The sequence below is a fragment of the Poecile atricapillus genome, chromosome 2, assembly GCF_030490865.1.
Source record: "Poecile atricapillus isolate bPoeAtr1 chromosome 2, bPoeAtr1.hap1, whole genome shotgun sequence".
Classification (NCBI taxonomy): domain Eukaryota; kingdom Metazoa; phylum Chordata; class Aves; order Passeriformes; family Paridae; genus Poecile; species Poecile atricapillus.
In genome coordinates, this window is record NC_081250.1 from 48,103,658 (window position 1) to 48,130,786 (window position 27,129).

At 38.7% G+C, this 27,129-nt stretch overlaps 1 protein-coding gene across 1 annotated transcript in view; it reads left to right on the forward strand.

Annotated features, from left to right (window-relative positions):
• The window catches only part of EPDR1 (ependymin related 1), a 31,730-nt gene extending 5,347 nt beyond the window's left edge, over positions 1-26,383 (forward strand). The window contains exons 4-5 of the mRNA XM_058831074.1: positions 22,065-22,273; positions 24,287-26,383. Of these exons, the coding sequence (XP_058687057.1) occupies positions 22,065-22,273; positions 24,287-24,477 (400 nt within the window). The 3' untranslated portion in view covers positions 24,478-26,383. The remainder of the gene's footprint in view (positions 1-22,064; positions 22,274-24,286) is intronic.
• Positions 26,384-27,129: the final 746 nt, after the last annotated feature.

Genomic DNA, 27,129 nt, shown 5'->3' on the forward strand with positions numbered 1-27,129 from the left:
GCTTGAGAGCTGGAGTATTACTTGCCACATGTTGTGTTCACAGAGTTTCACACTTATCTTCCATACTGTTTTCCACAGAATGATTTTCAGGGAAGGGCCAATAACAGGTTGTCCTATGAGAAATGTGGTGGTGGAAAGGAAAAAAAAAAAAATTCATGTGGTCAAGAAAGTCGGTAGGAAGAAACAAATGCTTTTTTTTTTTTTTTTTTTTTCTTCTGTCCATGTAATTTAACAGTAATTTCCTTGGCCTATTGTACAGTACTCAGAACATTGAGATGCTTGTGTTTTTGCAGCTGTTAGGGTTAGTGTCTTAAAAATTGTAGATGCATAGCAGAAAAACAATCAGGAGGTACACTATCAGTGTTAATTTAAAAACAGAACTGCATATTGTTAAATTCCTTTAGTGCAATCATATTGCAAAAGATAGGTACAGTTAAGGGGAGGATAAACTCCTCAGCTGGCAACACAAACTGCTGGTGTGATAGAGGAGTTACAAAGCTATGTTTAGAGAAATAAGGCTCTTATTCTGGCAGGCTCTTTGCCTGTGTGTGTCAATCCCTGCCCATGACTGAAGAGAAGCAGCATAAGGTCAGGTGCAAATATAACAACATTCATCTGGAGAAGAAGTGATGACTTTTCAAAATAAACAGTGTGTGGGCACACGTGTCTGACTTATCTCAACTACTTTTTAGTTGTTTTAGGATGTGTGATTGTAAAGGAAAAAACAGCAGTGTCTGACTTATTAAAATCATATAATCCATCTGTTTTGTGGTCGTTGTGGTGACTCAATAGGCTAAGTATTGAGCTACCCTGAGCAACTGCAAATTTGTTTCCCAGACTTGGTTTTGGGAGTGGTTTCTGCAGTTTAATGTTTTGGGGAATGAAAGACTATCACGGGTAAAATTTTCAGAATTGGCCAAGTTGCCCAAGGAATATGGAATCCAAGTTCCATTTTTTAAGATTATGTAGACTGTGCAGACTTGTGAAACCCTTAATTTGCAATGAAGCAGAAATGAATTTTCAGCAGTTTCTTTAAATGTAACCTGAGTTCTTGGGACCTAAAATTCTTAATAAGCTGCTGTGTATCTAACTCACTTCTGAGAACAAGAACTGAGGGAAGGACCTCCTGCATTTACTTTCCTCCTATAGGTGTCAAGTTCTTTCAAGTATCTGCTGCTGCTTATGACTGTGAGTTTGGAAAAGAGGCTTCGGAAAGCTGCTGTCATGGATGCGCATTGACAGACAGATGCCAGGCAATAGCCTGAAGCAAGCCTCAGTTGTTCTAGTGAGAGTTGTGTGATGGGGTGTGGCAGTTGGCTGTACAAGCCTCAACTCCTACATTTCCATCATAAGCCCATTTACAAGTCATTTTACTGAGTCCCTCAGTGATGCTCCCTGCCAAGGCAGCTGGTTCCTGGAGAAGAGCACTGTACAAGGAGGGAACTGTGATCCATGATGGCTGCATGGAGGAGCATCTCATCTCACTCCAACTGTTCATTCTATTTGTCTCTGCCCACAGGCAGCAGCAATCATTCCCAAGTTCTTGATCTCGTTGGAAGTCGGCCAGGCTATACAGTTCAGGAAGGCACTGGAGTTTATTGCTTTTGTTGTTACAGGTGGACTGGTTGGGAAGAGATTAAAACACTGCTCAGGAGAGGCAGTTGGAATTCTTCAGCCATCAAACTGCAGCAGTCACAAACAAGTGGACTCTGTTAGAGGAAGTTGGGATCTGTTAGCTTAGTAAAGCTTTTTCTGTCTTGTGTGCTATGCTTCCTTGAACAACAGCATCTTTGTTATGAAAAAAAAAAAAAACCCAGAAAAAACACCTGGGTATGAAGAAAGCAAATCCATTGCTTTGAGATGGCTGTTCTGTTTAGTGTAGTGTTCTTGAAACCATTGTTTATGCTAAGTGCTCTGGAGCCATTTCATATAATACCAAAACATAGCACACATCCAAACTGAACAAAATTAACTGCCTCTTAAATTCAAAATAGCAGGATCCACAAAGCCCTTTAAAGCTAGAGAAAAATGTAGATAAAGTGTCCAGTGACCCCAAATGGATAATTTGGTAGAGCTCTGGTTGATGTACTTAAAAACCACTGCAGACACTCACTGGGGTCATAACTACCACATGAGTTATAGATATTGCTTACTGGATGTTATTAAAAAACAGATGTTCTCATTAAGAAGTTTTATCTAAAAGACGTTAAATGGTAGTCACTAACACCGTGTCATACTTGATACTAGTGTATATTGGCTTAAGCCTTTTATCCATCTGAACCCTTTAAATTCAGGGAATTACTTCTTTCTTCCCTCTTATCATCTCTTGCTTGTCTGTTTGAACTTTTTTGGAATAATGTGTGTTTGCATTGAAACATAAGGCTCATTTTCTGCTGTTGGACATTATGACAAAAACTTAAGGCAAAACCAGGACTGCATTGAAAATATAATATGCTTATAGCTCTATAACTTGGACCAGTGTTTTTTAAAGATAAATCAGCATGAATTTTATTCAAGGGGTTTTTTGTTTGTTTTGTTTTGGTGGGGATTTTTTGGGGTTTTTTTTGGTAGAGATTTAAAGTGGACGTGAATAGAAAGAGATTCAGTGTTCTGTGGTCACAGACAGCTGATGGTGACGTGACTGCACAGCTAAACAAACACAGTGAAAGACATCTTTATATTCATAATCTTAATTTGGGCTCCATTAAGCTTGAGGCCTGATGCAATTCAGATGTCACAACTCACAACATCACACCTATTCTCACAGGACCAAAGGCCATTCGTCTGAAAAAGTATCTCCTCCAAATGTTAAACCAGAATTTTCTAATATAGGGCTTCTGTGAGGTAAAAAAAAGTTTCCTTTTCAAGATAGAGACCTGATTTGTATTGCATATTGATGGGTTTATCCATTTATTAGCTGCATGGGACAAGTTTTCAACTGGGTGACATTTTCCCAGACAGGTCAGTGAAATTGTACCTTATTATGCCTTTTTTGGTATACCAAGTCATTAATTGATTCAAAATTGAAAGGTATGGGTCAGATATCCTGTCCTCTCCATTTTGCTATAATCTAACTGGTGGCTAACCATGACATGGCATAATAAATAATACTGAGCTATTGAGATTTGAGGTCATCCAGCTGTGAATCTGTGTAGCTGCAGCAGCAACAATCCAACTCCTGAATGTCATCTTGATCAGTTTCAACCCTGTCTTCAGATGACTTTCATTTTGGCCTTAGCTGCAAGGAATCCCATGCTCAGCAACTTGATGAGTTCTCTCTCATGAAGTATTTTTACCTGTTGCTCTTCTTTACTCAAAGGGGAAATTATTTTCTCCTCCAGAGTGTTTTCAAGGCATGGTATAGTGTCTGATGTGCTGGGGAGGGGATGATGTCTGGGTAAAACAGGGCCACTTTGTGCAATATTTTGGCTCTCCTAGAAAAAGGAGCATTATGCCCAGCACAGCATTGCATAACGTGAAGGTACCAGTGGCCAGTGAAACTTCTCCTCTCCTCTGCCAAGCAGCCCGGTTTCTTTCAGTTGTTCTTGTTTACTGCTTCACTTTCATGGCCCCAGAGGAGATGTATGTATGTTGACTGGAGATCTTAGATTCTACAGGAAAAGTTTTGTGTTGTCCTGAGGATCCTGGAGGATGCTTCTTTGCCTGTGTTATGGTCACTCTGCCATTCCTGAGAGTCATGAGCCAAGGACAGGATTTTTTGCCAAGAATTTGTTCGCATGTGTGAAAGCACGGATGGTTCAACATGTGAGATAGTCTTTGTTTTAAGTACTGTGATAATTTCTGGAGCTGGTACCTCTTTTATTTTCATACCCAAGAGTAAATTGGGGGTTTCCAACAGCAGCATAAATGTCCTTGTCCAAAACCTAATTTATAACATGTGGTAATAAGAAAGAAGGAATAATTTGTTTTCATGTGGACTCATGCTCTTTTTTTTCACGTTTCATTAATAAAGATCCCTGGCTAACATTTATTTAGGAATCAGTTTAATCATTGTTTTGAGGTTTACGTGCAGACATTTGGCTTTGTGTCCCAGTCAATTATTAAAAGATGCTTCCCATGTATCACAAAACATCAAAAAGATAAGGTAACTTCTGCAATTCTTATTTTTGCTCTGAGAATTTTATTAGCAACTTTCCTACAGTCAATAGGGTTGTTCCCATAACTTAGCAATGGCCGTATTTATACTTTCTCAGATTTTTGTTTATGTGTTTTCATGATTTTAAAAATTTCTGGCATAAGAACATGAATTTGGCAGGCATTTTCTTCTTGTACAGTGCTCACACTGTAGTTACTACAATTTTTCAGTCTTTGGCTACTAAGAGTTCATATGTCTGGGGAGCTACGTAGCTATTCATTCCATGAAAGCTTATTTTATCCCTTTCATTCCTTATGAAATTTATCCTTCCATTCTGGCATCATCCAGACTATATTTTGTGGGCTAAATCCAGCCCAGAGGGAACTTCCATCCAGCCTTCTGCCCTTCCCCACTGAATAGCTCCTTGTTGGTTTAATGATTGTCTGAAACTTGGATCCCTCTGGGTTGCTGCCCTTCTGTCCACGCGGGAGGAACAGAAGAGGCTAGATGTGTGGGTTGGAAATTACCTCAGTCAGTCAGCCTTGTGGCTGGGGGTCCATGGTATACACTGCTGTATTGAAGGAGTGTTGAAAATTCATGGTAGTACGTGTGCTGATACCACACTGCATGTGTATAGCTTATTTCTTTTGCATATGAAAGTGAGTGATCTTGGGACATTATTCATTTCTTGTCTTACAAAAATAACCTGTAAGATTCCATCAGTGAGGAAGATTTAGATTATCAGATATCATTGAGAGATATCAAATTATGTTGATTCTGGGGCTCTGCATTTTATTTTCTTTCTTTTCTTTTTTTTTTTTTTTTTGGTAACTAAAAAAACCCAACATTTTAAGGCTTAATAGAAATATATGTAGGACTGCATAACTGTCTGATTCAACCTGACTGTCTCCAAAGAGCGATCTAATAGCTACAGGTGTAAGAGCACATAAGATTTATGGAGTTCTACAAGAGGAGTAAAAATCTCAGTTGCTGTCTTCATCTGGATATTAGAAGACTGAAACTTTCTTTGCTCTAGCTTAATATTCTTTGATCTAGCTTAACTTTCTTTGCTCTAGCTTCTCCCTAAATTATAAACAAAAGCAATCTCTTCATTGCAGTTCAAATTATTTTTACTATGAAGCATCTAAGAAGTGATTTATCCTTAGGTTCATTAAACTCATTTGCCCTTCCAAATGGAAAGTAATATTGTCTACTTACTAGTTATCTTATTTTCTATATATATTATTTTTCCTGAGGACAGTTCATAATGGAATATGATAATGTGATATAGTAAACAATGCAGAAGACCAATATTACCACATGTATTGCAACATCTCTTATTAAGGTTACTTACTTCTTTACTTAATTCAAAAAATAACATTGTAATAATACATATTTACCTTGTGGTTAGTTGAATAGTTCACAAGTAAATCACTCCAAAAACAGCTTCACTGACCCTTAATGATTGACTTCTAGTCCAGTAATGTGCTCTTCAAAATACATTCCTTTATAGCTGTTGCCAAATATTATTTCATACTTCAGAGTGTATGTTCAAAACACATGGCCAACTGCCTTAGAAAGAAAAGTTTTGTGATGTAACTAAAAAAGTTTGTCTGTAACTAATTTTTCAGGTTGTCTGTTTGGAACAAACCATTTTCTAATGTACATTTTCTTAAGGCTTTAAAGGAGTAAAATGAAAAGGCCCCCAAAACACCTCCACATAATGGAACCCTTCTTATCAGCAACATAAAGAACAAAAATCTCTGTGTTCCTTCTACTCTGTTTATTCAGAACTTGGCATCAACAGCCGTAAAAAAAAAAAAAAAAAAAAGTGGTATAAAGTAGGAAGGTAAACCACTAATACAACTTTCCGCTGAGGTTTTGGTCTCTGATGTTACCCATCCCTCACCACTCTGTCAGTTCTGGTACTTTTACACTTAGCAAGCCTTAATTTGCTTTCCTTCTGTCAGTTCTTGGTGGGAATTCATGGTTGCTGCTTCATCTGAAAATCAGATGGCTCTATCAATAGATAGGAGGGCTTCTAAAAATGTGCCATGCTTTGCCATTTATTTTGGTGAAACCTTACACAGAAAAGCTGGTGTGAGACCTGTATAGCTGCTAACCAGCTGGAAATTTCTCCTTAAGTAGTCTGTCTGTATGAAAACTTACTGTTTTTATGGATACCTGTTGTTTCAGAAATTAATGTTTCTGAGGGGGAATGGCCAGATTTTCCCCAGGGTTTTCAAAGGCAGTTTTGTGCATGGCAGTGCTAAAGGTTTTTAAACGCTCATATGGAGCCCAGAGTCCACCCAGTGAACACAATGAAGAAAGATTTCATTTTTCATTCTTTCACTATCTTCTAATACTATTTGCATCTGTGGTTTTATCATATTCAGATACTTTTCTTGCCAGGAAACTTATGATTCTGCCATGCTTTTAGGCAGCCAGCACTGGAAAGTTTACTCATGCTGTGCTGTTCTGGTAATTCTCAGAGGATGCTTATTTGTAGAGCTGAATTCTGTACAGATTGAGGAATTCTTACTAGAATTAGTTTCCAAATTAATGTATCACTATTTAATTAGATCCAGATTTCTTAACTTACATCTTCTGTACAAGGAATTAATTTCTTTTTCTTATCTGTGAGAGTACCTGTGGACGTGGAGCAGCCTGGTCTAGTGGAAGATGTCCTTGCCCCTGGCAGAGAGCTGGAACTAGATTATCTTAAAAGTCCCCTGCAGTCCAAAGCGTTCTGTGATTCTGTGCTTGTTTGGACATTCCATGTACCATTTTAAGTACCTGTGCTGATAACCACACTGGATTTGCAAAGCCAGACCAGTTTGTTACCCTGTCTCTTTCAGAAAACAGAGGAAAGCACAAATTCAGGTAATGTGCTTGATAAAGTGTGAAGGTGAGGTATTTCCTTTTCTTTTTTTATAAGTGAAAAAAAGAATTAGAGAGAGTAAAAGGGGATAAGGGTATTAGAGTAGAGATACCCTATTTTATCCCCTTGCTATTGAAGAGGGAAAGTGTAGGAGACCACATAATTGCTTCAACACAGCAGAAGATAAAAAAATTGCTAATTTTTTTAACTTCTGCTCTGCCTATCTCTAAAACAAATGTAAGCATGAAGATATTGATTCTCAATACATTTATGTGTATTCTTTGTTCACTGACATACTTACATACATTTCTTGTTAGTTTCACCAAGTGTAAGAGTAGGTGACTTCACAAGATATGTACCTCATAGCCAGGATATTCTAAGTTCCTAAATTCCTAAAATAAGTCATCTAGTCCTCTTAAGAAGAAAACAGTTGGTCTCTAGAGAGGTCCAGAGTACCCAGTTTGTCACATAACTTGTGCTAGCATAGTCAAGCCAAATCAAAGTAATGTACAGTTAGATGATACTCGAGGCACCACCTCAAAAATGTAGGTACCACAACTGCTTAGCTGGAGCCTGGTAGAGGAATCCATGGTGGGTCAAGCCATGTTGTGTTTTGGAAGTCTAATACATCTGAAACACAGTTTGGTTCTTTGGATTTCCTTCCACATGCCCCAAATATGTGAATTCTGTTTTAGGCTGTAGAACTCTATAGATTATTTTCATAGATAATTTTTGTATTTTTTTTAATGTCCCTTGAAATATTATGAAAAGTAAAAGAATATTTCATCATTATAATATGTATGTGATGTTTACCAGGATCTTAGTACAGTGTATGAACAAGCATCAAATATAAGGAATGAAGTCAGCTCAAATCATTAACCCAAACTGTTTGTACTGAAGTAGCACATGTAGAAAGTAACTTTTGTGAGGTGTGATCATAGCAAGCTCCAGGTACAATGCCCTTGAGGTGCACCTGCAGTGCAGAGCACTGGGGCAGGCAGTAACAAGATGAGGCTTGGTTGGTGCACGTTTTTTCCGTCCTCTATACCCCAGTTGCTTCAGTAGCACCACCCTCCCTCAGAAACCACTTTCCTATTCCCTGGATGAGTCCAACTGCATGGTTAATGCAATGCAGAGAATGTAGGAGATCACGTACCCCGAGCAATACAGCAGAAAACAAATGAATAAATGAAAATACTCCAAAGATTTCTCATAAGCAAATTAATTTTTCTGTTTCCATACTCTCACAGTTGTAGGATTTTTGTCCAGTTAGCTCTAGCAAGAGATTACATTAAAAAAAAAAAACTTTCCCAAAGGAGAGTTTTTATGACAAAAAGATGCTTCATATAATTTAGGTTTTTGCACTTAAGGATATAAAGATGTTAATTGCTTTACCTAAAAACAAGCCCCAGAATACTATAAGGGAAAAGAAAAAGAAATATCACAAAGCCCAGAATATGCAGAATTTGGCTAAAATCTGTGAAAATTTTTTTTTGTGTAGTTGAAACTGCATAAAATGTTATGCTTACCCTTCAGCATCTCCTTATGTTGGCCATTTGAGATGAGTTGATAGCCATGTTAGGTTTTAAACTTTTTTCAGCTTACTTTTTCTTCTAAGTGAAACACCTGTTGTAGCATCTGTAAAAGTCAGTGAAATTTTTCTGGCTGATTTCACAAGACTTTGGGTCAGGTTAATGTATAATTTTGGAAAAGGGGTTGTAGAGCCATATTTTTCTCTAATTACATAGCTGATGGATGGAAATTGCAAACAGCAGGAGTTACATGAGGATCTGCTCTTATGATGTGGAAAGAACTATTGTCTCTGGACAATTGTAAACATGAGAGATGAGAGAGAAAATCTGATGGGCAGAAAGTGACTTCTGCTCATCTGTTTCTCTGGGGAGAGAATTCAGGAGTTTCTTATGCAGTCTTGAATACAAAAAAAAAGGTGTCTAGTAGAATTGCGCACTTCAATTTTGCAATGACACACTGAATTTTAGAAAATACTGAATGCTGCCCCTTTTTAAGTTTCTTCATGTTGAATGCTCAAAATAGGAAGCTGGTAAAAATCACTGGTCAGTTTTGAAAATTTTGCCTATTAAATATATAAAATAATGCAATTAGAACAGCAAAAAACTGTAATATGATAATATGAGACTGTGTAATTTTGAAATAATTATAAAGGAATTTTCTCTTTTAAAAACAAGAGTTATGTTAATTTCTGTTATGATTATAGGAACAGTAAAGGAAAATACTTTCAGCATGCACAAAAGTTCTAAATTCATACGATTAGGCAAAGCTCAAAGAAAAGTATGGCTCCTTGTGAGTGTATGTAGGACACCGGGCTCCATGTCAGGAAAACACCCCAAAATTAGGTAAGCATACCAGTTAGCTAAAGAGTTCAGTTTGTATTTGTGTCAGATGCTAAATGGTAAAACTATTTTTGTCATGTTTTAAGCAGCATGGGTAGTCTAAACATGTTCAATAGGTCTAGTGACCTTTTCCTGAGTAATGGAAAACTTTCAGCTGTGCCAGTGTAGTATATTTATACCAATATTATTTACAGGTCCTACCCTCTTTGCTACTGCTTCTTACAACTGTCCTTGAATGAAAAATAAACATGTCAGGAGTTTAATACAACTGAAATAGCTATAAGCATTCCTAAAAATAGAAATGTATGCTTAACCATGCTTTCTTTAGCTGATTGCAGTGTCTTCAGCAACTGTTGTTTCTGTGATGGACTAACAGATAACCTGTGAAATAGTTCTGTATCGATCACACTGATGTGTGCCCAATAACTTGAAGATAAAGTTTTTGAAATTAATTTTCATCTACTAATTATGTATTTTCAGCCCGATTGATTTTTAAGGACATTTAGGCCAGTTTCTTGTGCTGTATCATGGTTATTGCTTATGGAGGATTCCTACAAGCAGTAGGCATGTGGTGACTGCTGAAAGCAGCTCCCCATTCCCCAAAAGTGGAAAATTTGTTGTCATAACAAAAAGCACAATAACTCAAAATAGGACCAAAGAAAAATAATTCTGTGAAGAGCAAGTTTTACAGATAGTTCAACCTTTTAATTATTCCCTGTGAATGCTGAACATGTTTCATTTGACTCCTACATCACCAGTCCTGATTTTAGACAGTACCTGTCTTTAACTCATTCAGGCACTGAAAACAGTGAGATGTTGTAACTAGAGTTAATTGTGCAGGCAAACAGAGATGAAGGTCATCAATGTGCAGGAGATGACACCATCTCTCAAATTCTCATGTGAAATAAGATGGAGCCCTCTGCTGAGACTCCTCAGAGAGTGCTACTATTGAGTTTGGGAGGTCTCAGGAAGTCATCCCCAAAGATTGTTCAGCATCTTTAGGAAGGTAGCAGTGTCAAGAATCCAGGTCTTATAATATCAGGACTTCTTGTTTGAACTAGTCTGTTACAAAAAAAAAGACCAGCAGACATCAGTATTCTCCAGTCACTAACATGTAAGGCTGGGAAGGTCTTCAGGTTGCCATATAGCTTGTCCCTCCATCCTGGAGAAGAAAAGCTTTACATGAGTTGTTCCTGATCCCTGATTTTCTTACCAGTTCTTATAAAAGCTGTTAGAAGACACAGACATTTTCAGAGTATCTCCTAAGTAAGCCGTCCTTCCTTCAAGTGACATGGAGAAAAGTTGGTATTCATTTTTAGCTTTTGATATGCTGACCATCTCATCATCATACCTCAGGCTTGCTTCTGTAGACTAAACATGCTCGGTTTCTTCATAGGTCCTGTTTCTTAAACATCCCACTGTCCTTGCTGTTTGCTGGACTGTGTCCTATCTGTTTATCTGTTCCCTTAAGTGAGGCATCCAAAAACAGGAGCAATATCAGCATTCTGGTCTCATCAGGACTAAGCAGAGCTGAATAAATAACCTCCCTAATGGACCCAGAACTGTAAACTTCACTTTCTAAATCAGTACTGTGCACTGCACCACTTCTCAGTGGTATGTGTTCAAAATGCCATTTCCTTTACAACCATGTAGCAATTAACATCTTCCCTAATTATATGTTTTCTTTCACACAGACATTCCCTTCTTTTCCATAATTCTGTTTTATTACATTTCTGCTTTATTACGCTTTCAGTCAGTTCCACCTGGAATTTTAACACACTGACACACTGTATTTGAATCCAGTCATTAACTTGTGCACTCACCTAGCAATATTACTTTTGATTGATAGCTGCTGAAGGAAGAAGAAAAGGACCTGCAGAAAGACTTCTGGTTGAAATGAAGTTATTTTTACATTGGAGGTGGAGAGGAAGAATGTAGTTCAGTGCCATGATTTCAGGTTGCTTATATTTCAAATGGAGTGAATGTCCATCTTTCACAAAGTTTATTTAACAATAAGCTATACTCAGATCTTTGGATGGAGGTTGGAAAGTTGAAGAATACTTAGCTTTTAAACTGTTGCATCTGATTATCTGGCCTGACTTCCAAACTCCCTTGAAAACTGACACTTTTTTTTTTATTTTTTATATTGGATAGATATCAGAAAGACCTGAATCATCCCTCTTAAGGAAATCATTGCAGATGGAAGGTGGAAAACATTACATCTCGGGACAGCAATCTGGTACAAGCGCATATCCTCACAAATTTTTCCAAGGAATATTCCATCATGAAAGAAAAGTTCGCTCTATCAGAATAGGGACCTCCTCCCCATCTGTTCCAAAGGGCAATCTGTTCCTCAGACTGCTTCATGATTACTTTTTCTGCAGGAGTGCATACTGAAAAGCAACTAACTGGCCAAGTATATGCATGATGTGATTTACAATGAAGATCATTATAGGGCTCCTGAAATGCTTGTAATCCCTCTTTATATGAAGATCCTCCTCTGTTTATAAACAGAAGTTAAGATGTGTAAAAAGCTGCAGTACCCAGTTCTAGCTGAAAAAATGTTTCTATATTTTATTATTATTTTATTCTAAAATACGTGTCTGGAAAAGGGAGAATGTTTTAATTTAGTTATTTGTAGTTAAGGAACCTTATTCTACTATGTCTGTCTGATGTGTAAAATAGATACTTTCATAGGGGGCAGAGCTAACATCCAGTTTATTATCCTGTCTCCCTGGTTAAGAGAAAGGTGTAAAAACTCCAGATAAATCTGACAATTAGAATCATTAAATTAGTTATGTTGCAAATGACTTTTAGGGTCATTGAGTCCAAACAAAGGCCACCACTAAACCATGTCCCTAAGCACCACATTCTCAGGTCTTTTTAGTACCTCCTGGGATCTGACTCAGCCACCCTGCTGAGCCTGTTACAATTCTTGAAGAAATTTAAAATATTTAAGAAATTTCTTACATAAATATATGAAGATACTTAATCGAAACCTCTCCTGGAACAACCTCAGGCCATTTTCTCTTGTCTTATAATTCGTTCCTTGAGATAAGAGACTGGCACCCACCTGGCTACCACCTCATTTCAGGTAGTTGTAGAGAGCTATAAGGTCTCCCCTGAGCCTCTTTTTCTCCAGGTTAAACAGCCACAGCTCCCTTAGCCACTCCTCATCAGACTTGTGGTCCAGACCCTTCACCAGCTCCATTGCCCTTCTCTGAACCTCAGGTGCTCCAGCACCTCAGTGTCCTTCTTGTAGCGAGGAACCCAGAGCTGAACACTGTTTTAAGTGCAACCTTACCAGGTCTGGGTACAAGGGGGCAATCACTGCCCTGGTCACACTTGCTGATATAGGCCAGGATGTCAGTGGCCTTCTTGGTCACTTGGTTACACCCCTGGCTCATGTTCAGCTGGCTGACATCCAGCAACCTCTGGTCCTTTTCCACTGGGCAGCTTTCCAGCCATTCTTCCCCCAGCCTGAAGTGCTCCCTGTGACCTGCTTGTTGTGACCCAAGTGCAGGACCCAGCTCCTGCCCTTGTTGACCTCATACCATTAGTTTCAGCCCATTGATCCAGCCTGTGCAGATTCCTCTATAGAGCAATTGTACCCTCCAGCAGATCAACAACACTCCTGCCCAACTTGGTGTCATTTGCAGATTTCTTGAGGGTGCACTTGATCCCCTCATCCAGTTCATGGATAGAGATATTAAACAGGACTAGCCCCAAGACTGAGCCCTTCCAAATACCACTCGTAACTGGCCTCCAGCTGGATTTAACTCCACCACTACTCTTTGGTCCCAGCTTTTCAGACAGTGTTTAACACAGTGAACAGTGCACCCATGCAAACCATGGGCAGTTCCTTCAGGATAATGCTGTGGATAGACTTTACTAAAACCAAGGAATGCATCAGCATCCTTTCTCCTATCCACTGAGTGGGGTCACCTTGTCATAGGAGATTAGGTTGGCCAAGCAGGATCTGCCTTTCATAAACCCCTGTGGGCTGGACCCAATTCTGCACATACTGCATAATGCCACTCAAGGTGATCTGCTCCATGACCTTTCACAGCACTGACATCTGGCTGACAAGCCGGTTCCCTGTATCCTCCTCCTTGCCCTTCTTGCAGATGAACATCACATTTTCTAACTTACAGTGAGCTGTGACCTCCTGAGTGAGCCAAGAGTGCTGGGAAATGATGGAAAGTGTCTCAGTGAGCAAATCTCTGCGCTCCCTCAATACTCTTGGGTGGTTCCCATCCAGCCCCATGGACTTCTGTGTGTCACAAATACAAGTGGTGTACCAAGTCACTGACCATTTCCCCATGGGTTATGGAGGCTTCCTGTCTTTGCCTTCCAGCTCAGGGTGTTGGGTAGCCAGAGAGCAACTGGTCTTACCATTAAAGACTGAGGCAAAGAAGGCATTAAGTATTTTGGCCTGTTCCTCATCCTGAATAGGCCAAAGTTTGCCCTTCAGAAGTCAAAAAAGTTCTGCTGACATCCCTGTTGTTACTTCTCTGGTAATGTAAAACTCTGTCATTTTGTGATCACTGGGCCCAAGTTGGCCTCCAACTATCACATCACCAAAGAGCTTGTCACTTTCATGAATAACATGTCCAGAGGGCTACCTTCCCTAGCTGTCCCCCTCATGAGCTGTGCCAGGAAGTTATCTTCCACACATTTCAGTCACCTCCTAGACTGTTTCCTCTCTGCTGTGTTATATTTCCAGCAGACATCTGGCAAGTTGAAGTCCCCCATGAGAACAAGAGGAAGTGATTACAAGTCTTCTCCCAGTTGCTTGTTTGTGGAATATTTTGTCTGCCCCTTCATCCTGGTTGAGTGGTCTGTAACATGACGTCTGCCTTGCTAGTCTTCCCCCGACTCTTACCCATGAACACTCAGCTCTGTTGCCACCGTCACTAGGCTCCAGACAAATTAAATACTCCCTAACACACAGGGCTGTTCCACCACCTCTCTTTCCTTTCCTATCTCTTCTGAGTCATTTGCAGCCATTCTTTACAACATTCCAGCTTTGCAAGTCATCCTGACGTCTTTCAAACTATATCACGGTTTTCCTGCTGCGGAATGGCTTCCAACTCCTCCTGTTCCAGCTGCCTCTGCTGTGTGCATCAGTGTAGATGTAGATTTCAGTCGGCTGTTGATACTGCCACCTGTTTTGTGAGGGGAGGAAGTCCTTTGTGACTGTTCTCAAGCTCTTCTGTGGTTTCTAACACATCAATAACCCTTGTATCTCTGCTGTTGTGTAGATCTCCATACCCTTCCTCCACTGAGTGAGCAGACCAAAGGACCTTGATAGGACACCATCCCTCAAACATTGGTGTGCCACCCCCAGGCTTACGTCTAGCAAGCCTGATTTTATCTTTCTCACTTCAAATCTAGTTTAGAGGTCTTTGCAATCCCTGGTACTCCTCAGCCTACTCACCTGCTCCCACAGCTTTGTCACTAAGCAGAGGTGTTCCTGTACCTAGCCTCAGTGCTCACAGAGATGCTCACTGCCACCATCCAAGCAGGGCACACACTGCAGATGACACCTGGGTCCACCAGAGCTCTGTCTGGGCAGCTGCATCAGTTGTAGCAGCTGCAGAGCTTAGGGAGGCCGTGCCTTTCTGCTGGTGGATTCAGTTGCTACCTGGTCAAGCTGGCAGAGGTTCAGCCCCCTTGCTGGAAACCCTTGCATGGGAAAAGCCACCTCACACCCTCTTGGCCTGCCTTGGCCTCTACTGCTCCCTGTGGCTCCATTTATACATGCTAGGGGGGCTTGGCCAGCATTGCTCCTGGCCCTGCCGAGGTCCTGCCAGGCCTTGTGGCACAAGCTGCAGGCTCCTGGCTGGTCTCTAGAGGTGAAATTAAAAACAGGAACACAGGTATGTCTTTTATGTTTGGGTATGGTTTTTTATTTCCTTTTTGAGATGATCTCAGTCATTGTAACCATGTTTTTTCTGGCTCTCTCTACGTATTAAATTTCTGTTTCCTATTTCTTACATCTTTACAAGCTCACAGAGTGCCTTAAAATAATTGCACTCTCAAAAGAGCATTTCCATGTCTCACTTTTAAGCATTGACTCTTCCAATAGAGTTATTTACTGCCCTTCTGCATATAGGACAAAGAGGGTGAGAAATGTAATAGATAAATTATAATGTACCTCTGTAATTTCCCTTTTTATTATTTCATCTTTCCTAAGGTCTTTTGTATATACTAAGAGGTGAGTCCTGGCGTTCCTCGCTCTTTTTGGTCTCCTCTAAGCCCTGCTGTGATTTTCCAGTAACTTTTATTATTATTAACTTACTCATGGAAGCGTCACTGTACTAGACTTTTTTACAAACCCATAACAGGAAAATAATCTCTGACCTCAAGTATATTTTGATACCATGTGGTTCTGCTAGTATATACCATATTCCCTAGGAGGCGATTCCATTGATTCATTGGAAAGCATTATGGTATGCTGGCCACATCTTCCATTCCTTTCCTTTTGAGCTGCATTATTGTCTACTGAGGGCTCCAATTATAAATATACTGTTACTTATGGAAACACACAGATGCTCTCTATTAAGGGCAGTGCATCTTTTAGCCTCTTGCAAAACACAACTCCCTTAAACAAAATGCTTCATTGTTTTTCTGAATTTCAACTTCAATTGCAATGCATTATTCTCAGGGGTGTGACTTGGTGGATTATTAAGAAATGTCAAATAGCCAAAAAGGGACAGCAGGGGAAGCAAGCTTCTTGCTGAAGAGCTGATTTTCCCTTAGTGTTTGCCAAAATAACTAATCTAATTTATGGGAAAACAATTAAAATAATAACAAATTGCATAATTTTTTATTGAGTTTCATAATTGAAGTCACAAATGTATGTCATTCTTTAGCTGGTGTAGCTTTGACTTTTCAGCTTTTGATTCCTGTATTTAAGGTTTTCTTTGTACACAAACTGCATAATTAACAGGAGTTAAATTAGCTAATACTCTTTGTTTCAGAAACTGAAGTTTCTGACTGGTAGTGTGGTCAAAGTTCCTCATATACCTTATTAATTAGATACCTGATACAGGGGGCCTGATCTCCTTTAAAATTTAAAAAAAAAAAACAAAACCCAAAGCCTTTACAATCTGTGAGTGATTTAAGTCAGACTAAAAAATACTGCTTTTACACAATATCACATTACATTTACTGTCAGATGTATTTGCACAGTCCTGTATTTGTACAATATACCATATTCCTGCACCACTGCCAAACATGTGAGATCAAATATGGTAAATTACTGTTGTTGTTGAGGTCTGATATACCAGAAGAAAAACACAAGTCTGAAATTACCGAAAACTTCATGGGAAAGAGGAAAGGAGTTCCCAGAAATATACTTCTCCCTTTTGAAATGAGCTTGCCAGATCCTTCTAAAAGCTGTTCTTGACCTGATGAGTGTTTTATCAACTGTCTGCATGTCTGCTTTGAAGCTTTTCTCCCTTGATCTGAGGACCTGAGAACATGGGGTTATGTAGTCACACTTCTACTAAAGGTTCCCATTCTCCCAGTCCATCTTCAGTAAAAAAGAGTGGTATCATTGTGGGGTATTTTATCCAGAGGGGACAAGATACTTCAGGAATTAAATATATGGATGTACCTATCCATGCACACTAGAACATATAATTTGATTGGGATATTTATTTGTAGTGAAATTTCTTATAGTTAGATATGGGGTTAGATTCTTAAAATGTTTAAAAATATATTTTTACAAAATGAACTGTCAAAGAATTAGGTAGTACCACAGAAGCAGACAGGTACTTCAAGCATTCATTTAATCACAAAAGAGAAAGTAAAGTTAGCTTGAAAATCATTGCAGTGACCTCAGCTTGAGATGTTAAATAGCATGTTAAATAGTTAAATACTGTTTCCTGTTGAGTAATACAGTATCTCAGATAGAAATAATACATAAAATTTTGCTTTTGTTTTTCACTAGCTTTATACTACTAGTTAATGTAAGCCCTGGTTCACATGAGTGAGAGCTTTAAGGTTACAATAGCTACAGCTGGGAAATCTGAATCAATAGGTTAAAGCCCTAGGTTCATGAAACCCCAGTACACCTTTGCAGTAAAGTCTGTTTTACCATTGTTTCAGTGTTTCTTTGAGGAAGGATTTGTGGTTTTGTTCTTTGTTAATACAGTGCCTCACACAACTGGCTTGTGATCACAGATCTGTGTCTCACTAGTGCTGCAGCAATCAAAGGAAAATAATAAACAGCATTCTAAGGCTCTGTTACTGTAAGTTCATTGTCCAAAGCCACAATGATGAGCAAAATGATGCAGAGACAGATTTAGCACAGAAAGAGTTTCTGTTACCCAGTCTCAATCTCAAACCATTATTTTACTTCTCTCTAGCAAATTACTTTGTCTGATATTCTTCAATACATCACATGGGTCTTGCCAGGCCACTAAGAGCACCTCTGCTCTTCTGAGTCACTACAAAGGCAGTTGGACAGGAAGCAGCTCCTTTCTTCTTGGTTTGGCTCTCACAAGGAAGCCCTTGGAAGTGCAGAAGTAAACCCTGGGAGTCAGGCAGATGTGTTAGGTGATGGGCAGGCTAGCAGGTTTCAGGACTGGGAAGGACCCAGCATAGGATGCAGACTGAGCACCTGAAGAGGAGTTGGTAGCATGATGTTAACATTAATTATTTAATTTTTTCTGACAAATGTTGAAAAATAGTTCATTGTTACAAACTGCATTATTAACATGCAAAAAATCACCCATTCAGAAGACAAGTTTATTAGTTGACCCAGGAGTGTGTCTTTATGTTAGCTGGGCTATGTCCTGAGAGAAACCTCTAGCTATCTCTCTAGATTTTATGAGGAATTTCAGAGGTAGGACAGTATTTGGATGCACACCCACCCCTTGCAGTACATCCTTAAACACAAGTGCTTCACCTTGATGTGTGGTCATGGTATTCTGGCTTTGCATTTAACTCTCTTGGTCTCTTTTTCAGAAAAATACTTTCCTTAGCTTGGGAGAAGAAAGTACTGAACCCAGCCTGTATCCCACCTATCTGACATGATTGCTTCCAGCAAAATCAATGGAATTATTTGTGCAGGATATGGTCCAGAGTTAAGAAATTCTTTAAAGCAAGGGAGCAAAAATATGTGTCTTTATATGCTGGAATTTATCCATTTTCAGGCACAGACAAAGGGAGTATTAAGGGTCATGAGAGAGTTCCATAGTGTGCAAGGGAGTGAGACATTGAACACGGTAGGGTGGAAGAGAATAGGATACGAAAGGGAAGGAAATAATCTGAGTCAGGCAAATAGGATAATTATCCAAGTAACTTCTTCAAATCTGTTTCAAGTTGCCTAATTAGCGGCCTAGCTGGGGCACTTGGTTTTAGGTTGGGGATTTCTTGAAGTTACATTTTAAGTAATTAAATTATTATAAAAATAATGTTAGAGGTGGGTACAGGCTGCAAATATGTTACATTATTCTGAAAAAACAAACTAATTAAAAATAATTTCCTCTGCTGTTTCTTTGCCAAGACCTATTTTCAGGACTTTGTGCTTCCCTTCAAGAAGCCAATGAAATCTCAGGCACCTAAAACAAATAGAGGCACTATACTCAGGACTTGGCTGGTTAAAAACAAAGAGAGGAAAATATTTCTCTTTTTTTGTTATTATTATCATTTTTATATTTGTGCACATTTTGCTGTTAATTTTGGCTGGTAAATACTTCTCTTTATAAAACAACAACTTAACCATTCACATTTCATATGCCATTAAACTCAGATCCTGTGTAATCTTACGTTTCTGTGCTGGCTGTTTCCAAGACACAGAGCAATTCTTTATTAACCTTGGATATGAGGCACATCTGGGTTGAACAAGGACAGTGTAAATCTTGCCCCTGCTTACCCAGGGCTGTCATGCTCATGGAGCAGAAGGATGTTTTCTGCAGATCTCCTCTTGTGTGCCTGCCATCACAGAGGCAGAGATCATCCCAGCGGCACATCAAGGTGGAGGACTAGTGTCTCCTACACATAGATTCAGTCTGCCTATCCCAGAACCAAAAATGTCAGTGGTGGAGCCTCTTATTCTGCAGAATGGCTGCCAGAGAGATGATTGATGCTGAGTTTGATTTGTTTGTATTTTCCTCATTTTTATTTACTTTAGTGTTTCATAATGCATATCTTGTTGTCTGTAGGATTGCTAAAAATGTGAGTAAAATTTATGTGTGAGTTGAGTTTTAAGTGAGGATTTTAAAAAGAAATGTAACAGTTTAATTTTTATTCCTAGTAGTTTGTAATGCTTTTCTAATACATTGGGGGTTTTGTGTTTGTTTACAAAATCACTGTATGATCACTCAGATGTCTTAAACATGGTGATAGATTCCTCTGTAAGGCATTTCCCATCCCACTGTCATGGGAGCTGATGGGCACCCAGCTGAAGAGTAGTTGGGTCATTAGACTCTCATTGAAAACACATGAATAAATGTATTTTAGTGTTCTTGTATGTTCTCTGAACCAAATGTGATACAAAAGTTATGTATGTCCATATGTGATCTCAGGTTGGGTTTATGTAAGAAAAGAGTTTAAAAAGATACTGAATTCTTCAGTAGCACATCATGACTGTAGAAACCATGCCTTTGACTAAGAAAATGGCAGGCAAGGTTAGGTTGGTGAAAGTCATGGCAGAAGCAGGAATATTTTAAGATACGAGCAGGAGAATGATTTATTGTGGGCAAGGTCATATGTAGCTTTGCAGTTTGTCAGCCTCTTTGCATGAGTCTTGTCAGTGTGGAGGAAGTTCTCAGTTTTCCCACTTGGAAAGCAGGACAAGCTGCCTTCCATGTTTTGCAAGGTTGTGAGTAAGAGATGGGCCCCATTTTACATCAAGTCAGCTTCCTTGTCCTGTTTTATATTCTCTGTCACTGTTCAGTTTGGTTAAGGCCATTTAGCCTGACTGTGTTTCCATGCATGCAGGATAAACGATGCTCTCAGGAAGTGATGAGAATGTTGCTCAGATGCTTTTAACCATGCTGAGACATTTCTTATTATGCAACCTTTAAATGCCACAGTGTCACTGGTGGGTGAAGTTATTGCTGTCTGGTGCAATTGTGTAGTGCAAAAATTAAAACTGTAAATTGTTTTTGTTTCAACCCTATTTTGTGTAAACTTTGCATCCTCCCCAAAAGAATGTGAGGACTGCAAAGAGAAACATGCAGGAGTTGGGAAATAGAGAAGTGTCTGCTCTTGCTTTTGTGCATCATCTCTTCAATTACATGAATTATGCAATAATTTCTACTAGCTTCCCATCCTTCTGATGGCACAGGATGCATAGCGTTAGGAAATAGCATCAGATTTGTGAAGTAGAAGCTATCTGTATCCAAAGGCACCCAAGCCATTTTTTTTTTGCAAGTGGAGGCAGCATTATGAATGAAGAAAGGAATTACAGATGGAAAGATGAAGCTGTTCCCTTCCTTTTCTCTGCATAGCAGTAGCCTGTAGCCAAATATTTGAGCTGAGATATTCAAAGGAAGCTTCTAATAATGAATGCAGAGTTTTGGATGGTTTAGAAAGTGACCCCTGTAAGTTCTTTGCAAAAGATGCAGAGCATGCATGGTGATTTGAGACATGCTTTGAACTTCTCATCTGATTGGCAATGCAAAGTACCCTGGAGAAGTCAAGTTTCTGCTATTTCCAGCTGAGTATTCAAGATCAGCTGATACTTCTGATAATTTTGATTTTCTGTTTCTCTCTGGTTTTGTGCCCAGTTAAAAGGCAAGGACCTCCTTTTTGAAGGTATAGAAGAAGCAATGTCACAGTACTGGTGGTAGACCAGACCACTGTACAAAGAAACGAGATTAAAGTGTCCATATAAATGTTTATCACCTCTCTCAGAGCATGGTTTGGTCACTTCATACTCACTAGAAGATTTAAGTCCTTATTAACTGTCCATGCCAGTGACTTCACTTTCTAGCCTCTCAAACTCTTTGAGCTCCACACCGCTCCTTATCTCTGCCTTACTATTTTGCTCCTCTGCTTTTTCTTTTCACTACATCTTGGGTCTGGTGGCTTCCAGAGAGAAGCTGTGCCTTATGGAGGGGGACCCTCTCAGTTCTGCACTTGGGACCATGTATTTCCCCTTTCACCACCATGTCCCACTTAAGCTGTGTGTGTTGCCATGGAGAAATATCTCTGAGGATGGCAGATACCGCATCTAACCAGCACAGAGGAAGGCTCTACCACATTCATGGAGAAGTGAATCTATCCAGCCTGTGCAAGCAGATTTTTTTCAAAGGCTTATAGCTTAGCCAAATCTGAGCAACTTTTAATAAAAACTTTTCCCCTGCCAAAATTTTTCCTTTCTCCAAAACATGGAGGCACTGGAGCTTTTTAATGAAACAGTTATTAGAGAAAAAAAAAAACAAAAAACAACAAACTAGGAATAATAACATGTTTTTCTCTCAGTTGTTCTCAGAAAAGTTGTTCTGTTGTTCTCAGAAATGGCTGAACCAGTTCAGCCTGATTTATTTATTTTGGAAAGAATCAGCTGAGTGAAACTTTCAGCATGGGAAATTTCAGCCCAATGGGTTAGCGTTACTCAAAGTTTGGCGAAGTTTAATGCAAGTGGAAATGTTCTTATACTGAGAAGTCAAAGGCAAGCTTACATATCAGCAGTGTTCCTTGCTTAGGACAGAAAAAGACTATATATGTTAATTGCTTTTTCTTAATGTTTCAGGTTCTTTGAATATATATTGCTCTACAAAGATGCAGTGATGTTTCAGATTGAACAAGTTACAAAGCTTTGTTCAAAGATTGCTCTGACAGAGCCGTGGGATCCATATGATATTCCTGCCAATTCAACTTATGAAGATCAGTACTACATTGGGGGACCTGGAGATGAAGTTATGGTACAGGAATGGTCTGACAGAAAACCAGCCAGGAAATGTATGTGCATGCTTTTGTTTTATTTTAATAATAATCAATGTCTCTGCTGCACAAGAAAAAATAAAATTATTTGTGTTTCACCCCAAGTTTCCATATTTCTATAAAGTTCTCTGGAAGAAATAATGAAAATATCCTGTGCACAGAATATCATTTTAATAACAATGAGGTTTTTCAGGAAAATTTCATATCTCAGCAGGATTAAATATGTTCAGGGGACTTGATTGTGTTGTATTTGGTATCATACAGAGTTTGGCATGGAACAGCATCATTTCATGTCTGAATCTGGAAGCCTGTATCAAAATTTATCTAGAGAAGAATTGGTACTATCATTAGGGGCACACTTGAACTAGAGTCTAACAGAAACAAAACAGGTGTCAGTGTTTGTCTACATGGTTCTGCAGCCACTGAAATCCTTAATAAGTGCCTAAATTTTGTTGTGCTCTATACTGGTAAGAAATATCTGCTCACAAAGCTTAGTTCTGCACTTGGCAGCTGAACACTTGCATGATAGAAGAAAGAAGGCTGAATTTTCCAAGGTTTAGTATGTTAGATTTTGAATGCATAGAAATTTATTAGTACTTTGGCTTCAGTTTCATCTCTGGTTTATTGATGACCCAGACAACTATAAAAATTATTTTAAAGCCTCAGTGAAATTTATGGGACTATTCAGCTAATGCAATACTTATGGTTATGGACATCTAATATATAGAGGCTGGTTACGAACTTGAGCATTTAGCCAGAGGAAAATATTTCTTTCTTGAATAAAAGTAGAACAAATGAAGAAGAGAATGAAGGATAAGATCATTAAGCCTCTGTAACTGGGTTGTTACATCCTCTGATATATTGCAAGAGGCAAATTATCACTCACTCCAATAATAATTTTTTTTCAGATCTGATTTTTTTGGAGTTTTTGTGGAACTTCATATCCAGATATATTAAATTAATGATGGGTGATTTTTATCCTATATTATTTTGTATCTCCAGTGCTTTTCTATATGATCGTTCATAAACATAATGACTGAAAGGTACATGTCTGCCTATATACCTTTCAGCTAGTATTGGTTTGGATTGTAAAAATTATATTTATTTTACAATTACAAAAGTTTTAGGGGAAATACAGGCCACTTATATCTTCATATTTAACCATGATTTTTTATTCTAAATTCTGAGAGAAGACTTGTTTGGTAAAAGGTTACCTCCTTTTCTATGTACTCAAAACCATATTAATTGAGGTCAGAATGGTTTTGGTAAAGTAGCATGCTCAAAAGAGGTATATTCAAATATTGTTTAACCTGCCACCCTTTCTTTGGATACAGAATATGTGTTTCAAGTCACCATTTATTTATTTCTGGTAATGTGGTTGTGATACAGGCTATGACACAAAACTGAAAGTACTAAAAACAAGTGTGTTTGATTGCTGCTGGGTGAAAATAAGTGTCCTTGGGACTAGAAAAATTTGTCACAGGCATTCCTTTGTGAGGAGCTGATTTATGATCACAGTAGGCAATTTTAATATCATGAGTTTCTGCTGTCAAGAGATCTGAAGTGCATAAAACAATGGGATGGAGTATGATTGAAGGGGTAAAGAATGAACACAGAAGGTGTCTGTGAGGTTAATAAAAGAGAGATAAAAGTGAAGTGTATTCAAAGGAAACCACTTCAATGGTATTACTGCCACTGCCTAAATAGCATAGTGGATAGAGGTGATGACAGAGGGTAAGGGGGAAAGAGAGAGAGGGAACACCTCTGAGATTAGCACACTTTGGAATTAAACTGAAGTTAAAAAGTCACAGACATGCTGCATCACATACCTGTAGACATTGAATTTAGTCTTGAGATAATGAACCGCTAGAAGTGTTTGAAAAGAGTAGGAATTTAAAAAAAATAAAATTATAATGAGCATCTGAATAGACATTGTTAAACAGAAGCAGTAAGTTAAAAGAGACTGACATCATCATAACCCATTCATCTTGTCTTGTCACCTAAATTAGTCACATTTCTGGTTGGTTGCAGTGGAATCCTGGGTCGGCGTTTACACCGTCAAAGACTGTTACCCAGTACAGGAAACCTACACCAAAAACTACAGCGTGACAACCTCCACTCGCTTCTTCGACATCCATCCGGGCATCACAGACCCCTCCGTGTTCACCCCACCCAGCACCTGCCAGGCAGCCCAGCTGACGAGGATGAAAGATGAATGCTGATTACGGACACTGGCTGCCCTGGGCAGATGCGTATTAGCCAAGAGGATGGTTATTAGTAGTCAGTTGTTGACTTCTAAGCTGATTTTTCAAGCTAATTGTTGCTCTTTTTGGAATTCTTAAGTTTTCACTTGAGAGAGAACATAAGCATATAACTGAGTAAAATACATTAAAAAAAAGGTATCTTTCAATCACATTAATCCGCTCAGTGATGCAATTGCAGTATTATATAGTTACCATTAAGATAATATTTATAGGTACTATTTATTTAAGGTTGATTTTCCTTTTGCAAAGATTTCATTATTTATTTTTTCAAGAAGACAAAGCAGATAGCAGCAATGGTACTGCCTAGAAGAAAAAGCTAAATTTCGTTGTCATTATTGTTGCTACTTTTGGAGACTTCAAGGGAAAGATGTCCTGCATAAAACTTCATCCCTAAGTGAAAAATATCATTTTAAAAGATATGCATCAAAATTACCTACATTTGTTGTTTGGGTTTTATTTTGCTTTGTGTTCTGTTTTTGTTGGGGTTTTGGTTTTTTTCTGCTCTTCAGGAAGCTGGTGGTCAATTTTTGAGCTAAGTTTTGTTTTTCTGAAAAGAAACTGGAGTAGCTTTATTCATTTAATGCTTGCTGACATGCAAAAAATACTTTTCTGTTTCTTCGGAGAATGGTGTGAAAAGAAGGGAAGGAGGGAGAGGTACACCTTCAAAAAGACGTAAGCCAAAGTTTTTATGCATCTTCCTTTTGGAAAAGGTGTCCAGTAGGGTGTGTTAAGATAATTTTCAGTCAAATTTTACTTCAGCACTCACTCTTCATGGCCATACTAGTTTTAACCTATGCAAAGGGATTAAACAGTACTGCACTCTAAATGGCTTTAATGTTTTGTTACTACTTCAAACAGTCTTTACTCAGGGTGTGGTAACACCTTTATAATTCCAGAGAGGTTTGAAAAAAGAGAAGCTGTTCTTCGTGCACAGTTAGTAAAGGCTGAATCAGCATTCACACAGTGCCTGGTGGTGAGGATGGAGAGAAAGACAGAGCCTGTGACCTGTGTAGAAAGGCGGGAGGGAAGAACGGGAGGCACGGGTTTTAGATGTTCTCTGTGCAGTGTGGCAGCGCGGCACTGCAGTCTAAGCAGACATGACAATCTTGCTTTCTTTTGCACCCACTCCATTGATACCTGTTTTAATTGCTTTTTCATCAGCATCTCAATCTTATTATCTCCACATAACCAAAAAAGTGCAGCAAGTGCACATATTTTGTATTAGAAAGTTCAAACCAAACCTTCATGCACCTTTGAGACTCTCAGAAGTGTGATGGGTTTTGCACTTTTACCAAAATGGCATTAACTGGTTTATTCTGTAAGGTATGCATTTCATTACTTGCAAAAAAATTTAAAGACAGATTCTTGTCTTCTTGACACATGTTGGGTTGTTGTTAGCTCCAGAAATCATCTGGCTGTAAACAGATGTAAACACTGGGAAGTTTGGTGTCTCCAGAGGAGAGATACTGGGCAGGCTTTTAGTGCTTGATATACGCATAGCATTTTGTACGCAAGGAAGTGGGAGAGTGGTTGTTTTTCTTTCACATTCTTTGTGGTCAGAATGGCATTTTATTTTGCCCCATGCCTAATGAAAGCACATATACATACCACTTAAAATTTAGCTAGTTGATTAAAAATTTCTCTTGGAGAGGGCCATTTCACTGAAACACACTAGTGGAAAGAAGGATTTGGTTTCCTTGAATTTAGAGTGCACTTATTCTGTACTTGCCTTCTGTATTTTTTGTGTGACACTCTAAATGCTAACTGCATATTGTTCTCATTAGGACAATGATTAACATGCATTTCTTAATATGTGTCTTGTTAGAATCTGGAAAATATAATAAATCTGGCTAGCAAACATGAAGCTGTGGTACTGAATCGTTTGGGATGGCTTTGTTGCGGTCAAGCAGATAGCTGGGTAATCAGGGTGTCTGTATTATGTTTTGCTGACAGTGTTATAGTTTCTAGCAATAGTATTAAATGTTCCTTTAAATATGAATTTGCAAATTTGCAAAACTCTGGTACACAAAAGTGCTTTCACAATTTTGCCCTGACTTACAGAGCAGTGTTATATGGCTAAATATGTTCCTCTGAAACAATGGGGTTGTCTTCATATTTATGCTCTACAAATCCAATGCAGAGAGTTGTCAAAAGAGATATCAAGCAGCAAAAGTTAGGATTACGTATTTTGAATTAGCCACAAACCAAATATGAAGCACAACATGCGAATGCCCGGTTTGTTATCTGTTACGATGTGCTTTGGTTTGTTGTTGCATACCACAAGAGACATTTTATCTTCAGGCAGCTGTGCCAGTGACTCAATGAGAAGGACCATAAAAGGAATATAAGGTAGCTATATAGTATGCTGCCACAATTGAATAAAAATGGGGGGTTCATATGTCCGATAGTCTGGGAAACTTGTTTGTCACAGTTATTTGGTAAAAAATTAATAATAGATCGGTATGAACATGAGTTATATTGTACTCTGTGGGGTTACAGCAGCAGAACCTGGTAGCTGGATACTCTGTGAGGCATAGCCAATTTTGTGTGATTTCCAGTGTTTCCTGGTTTCAGCTGGGCCAGAAATAGTGCAAACATAGATGTGCCTGC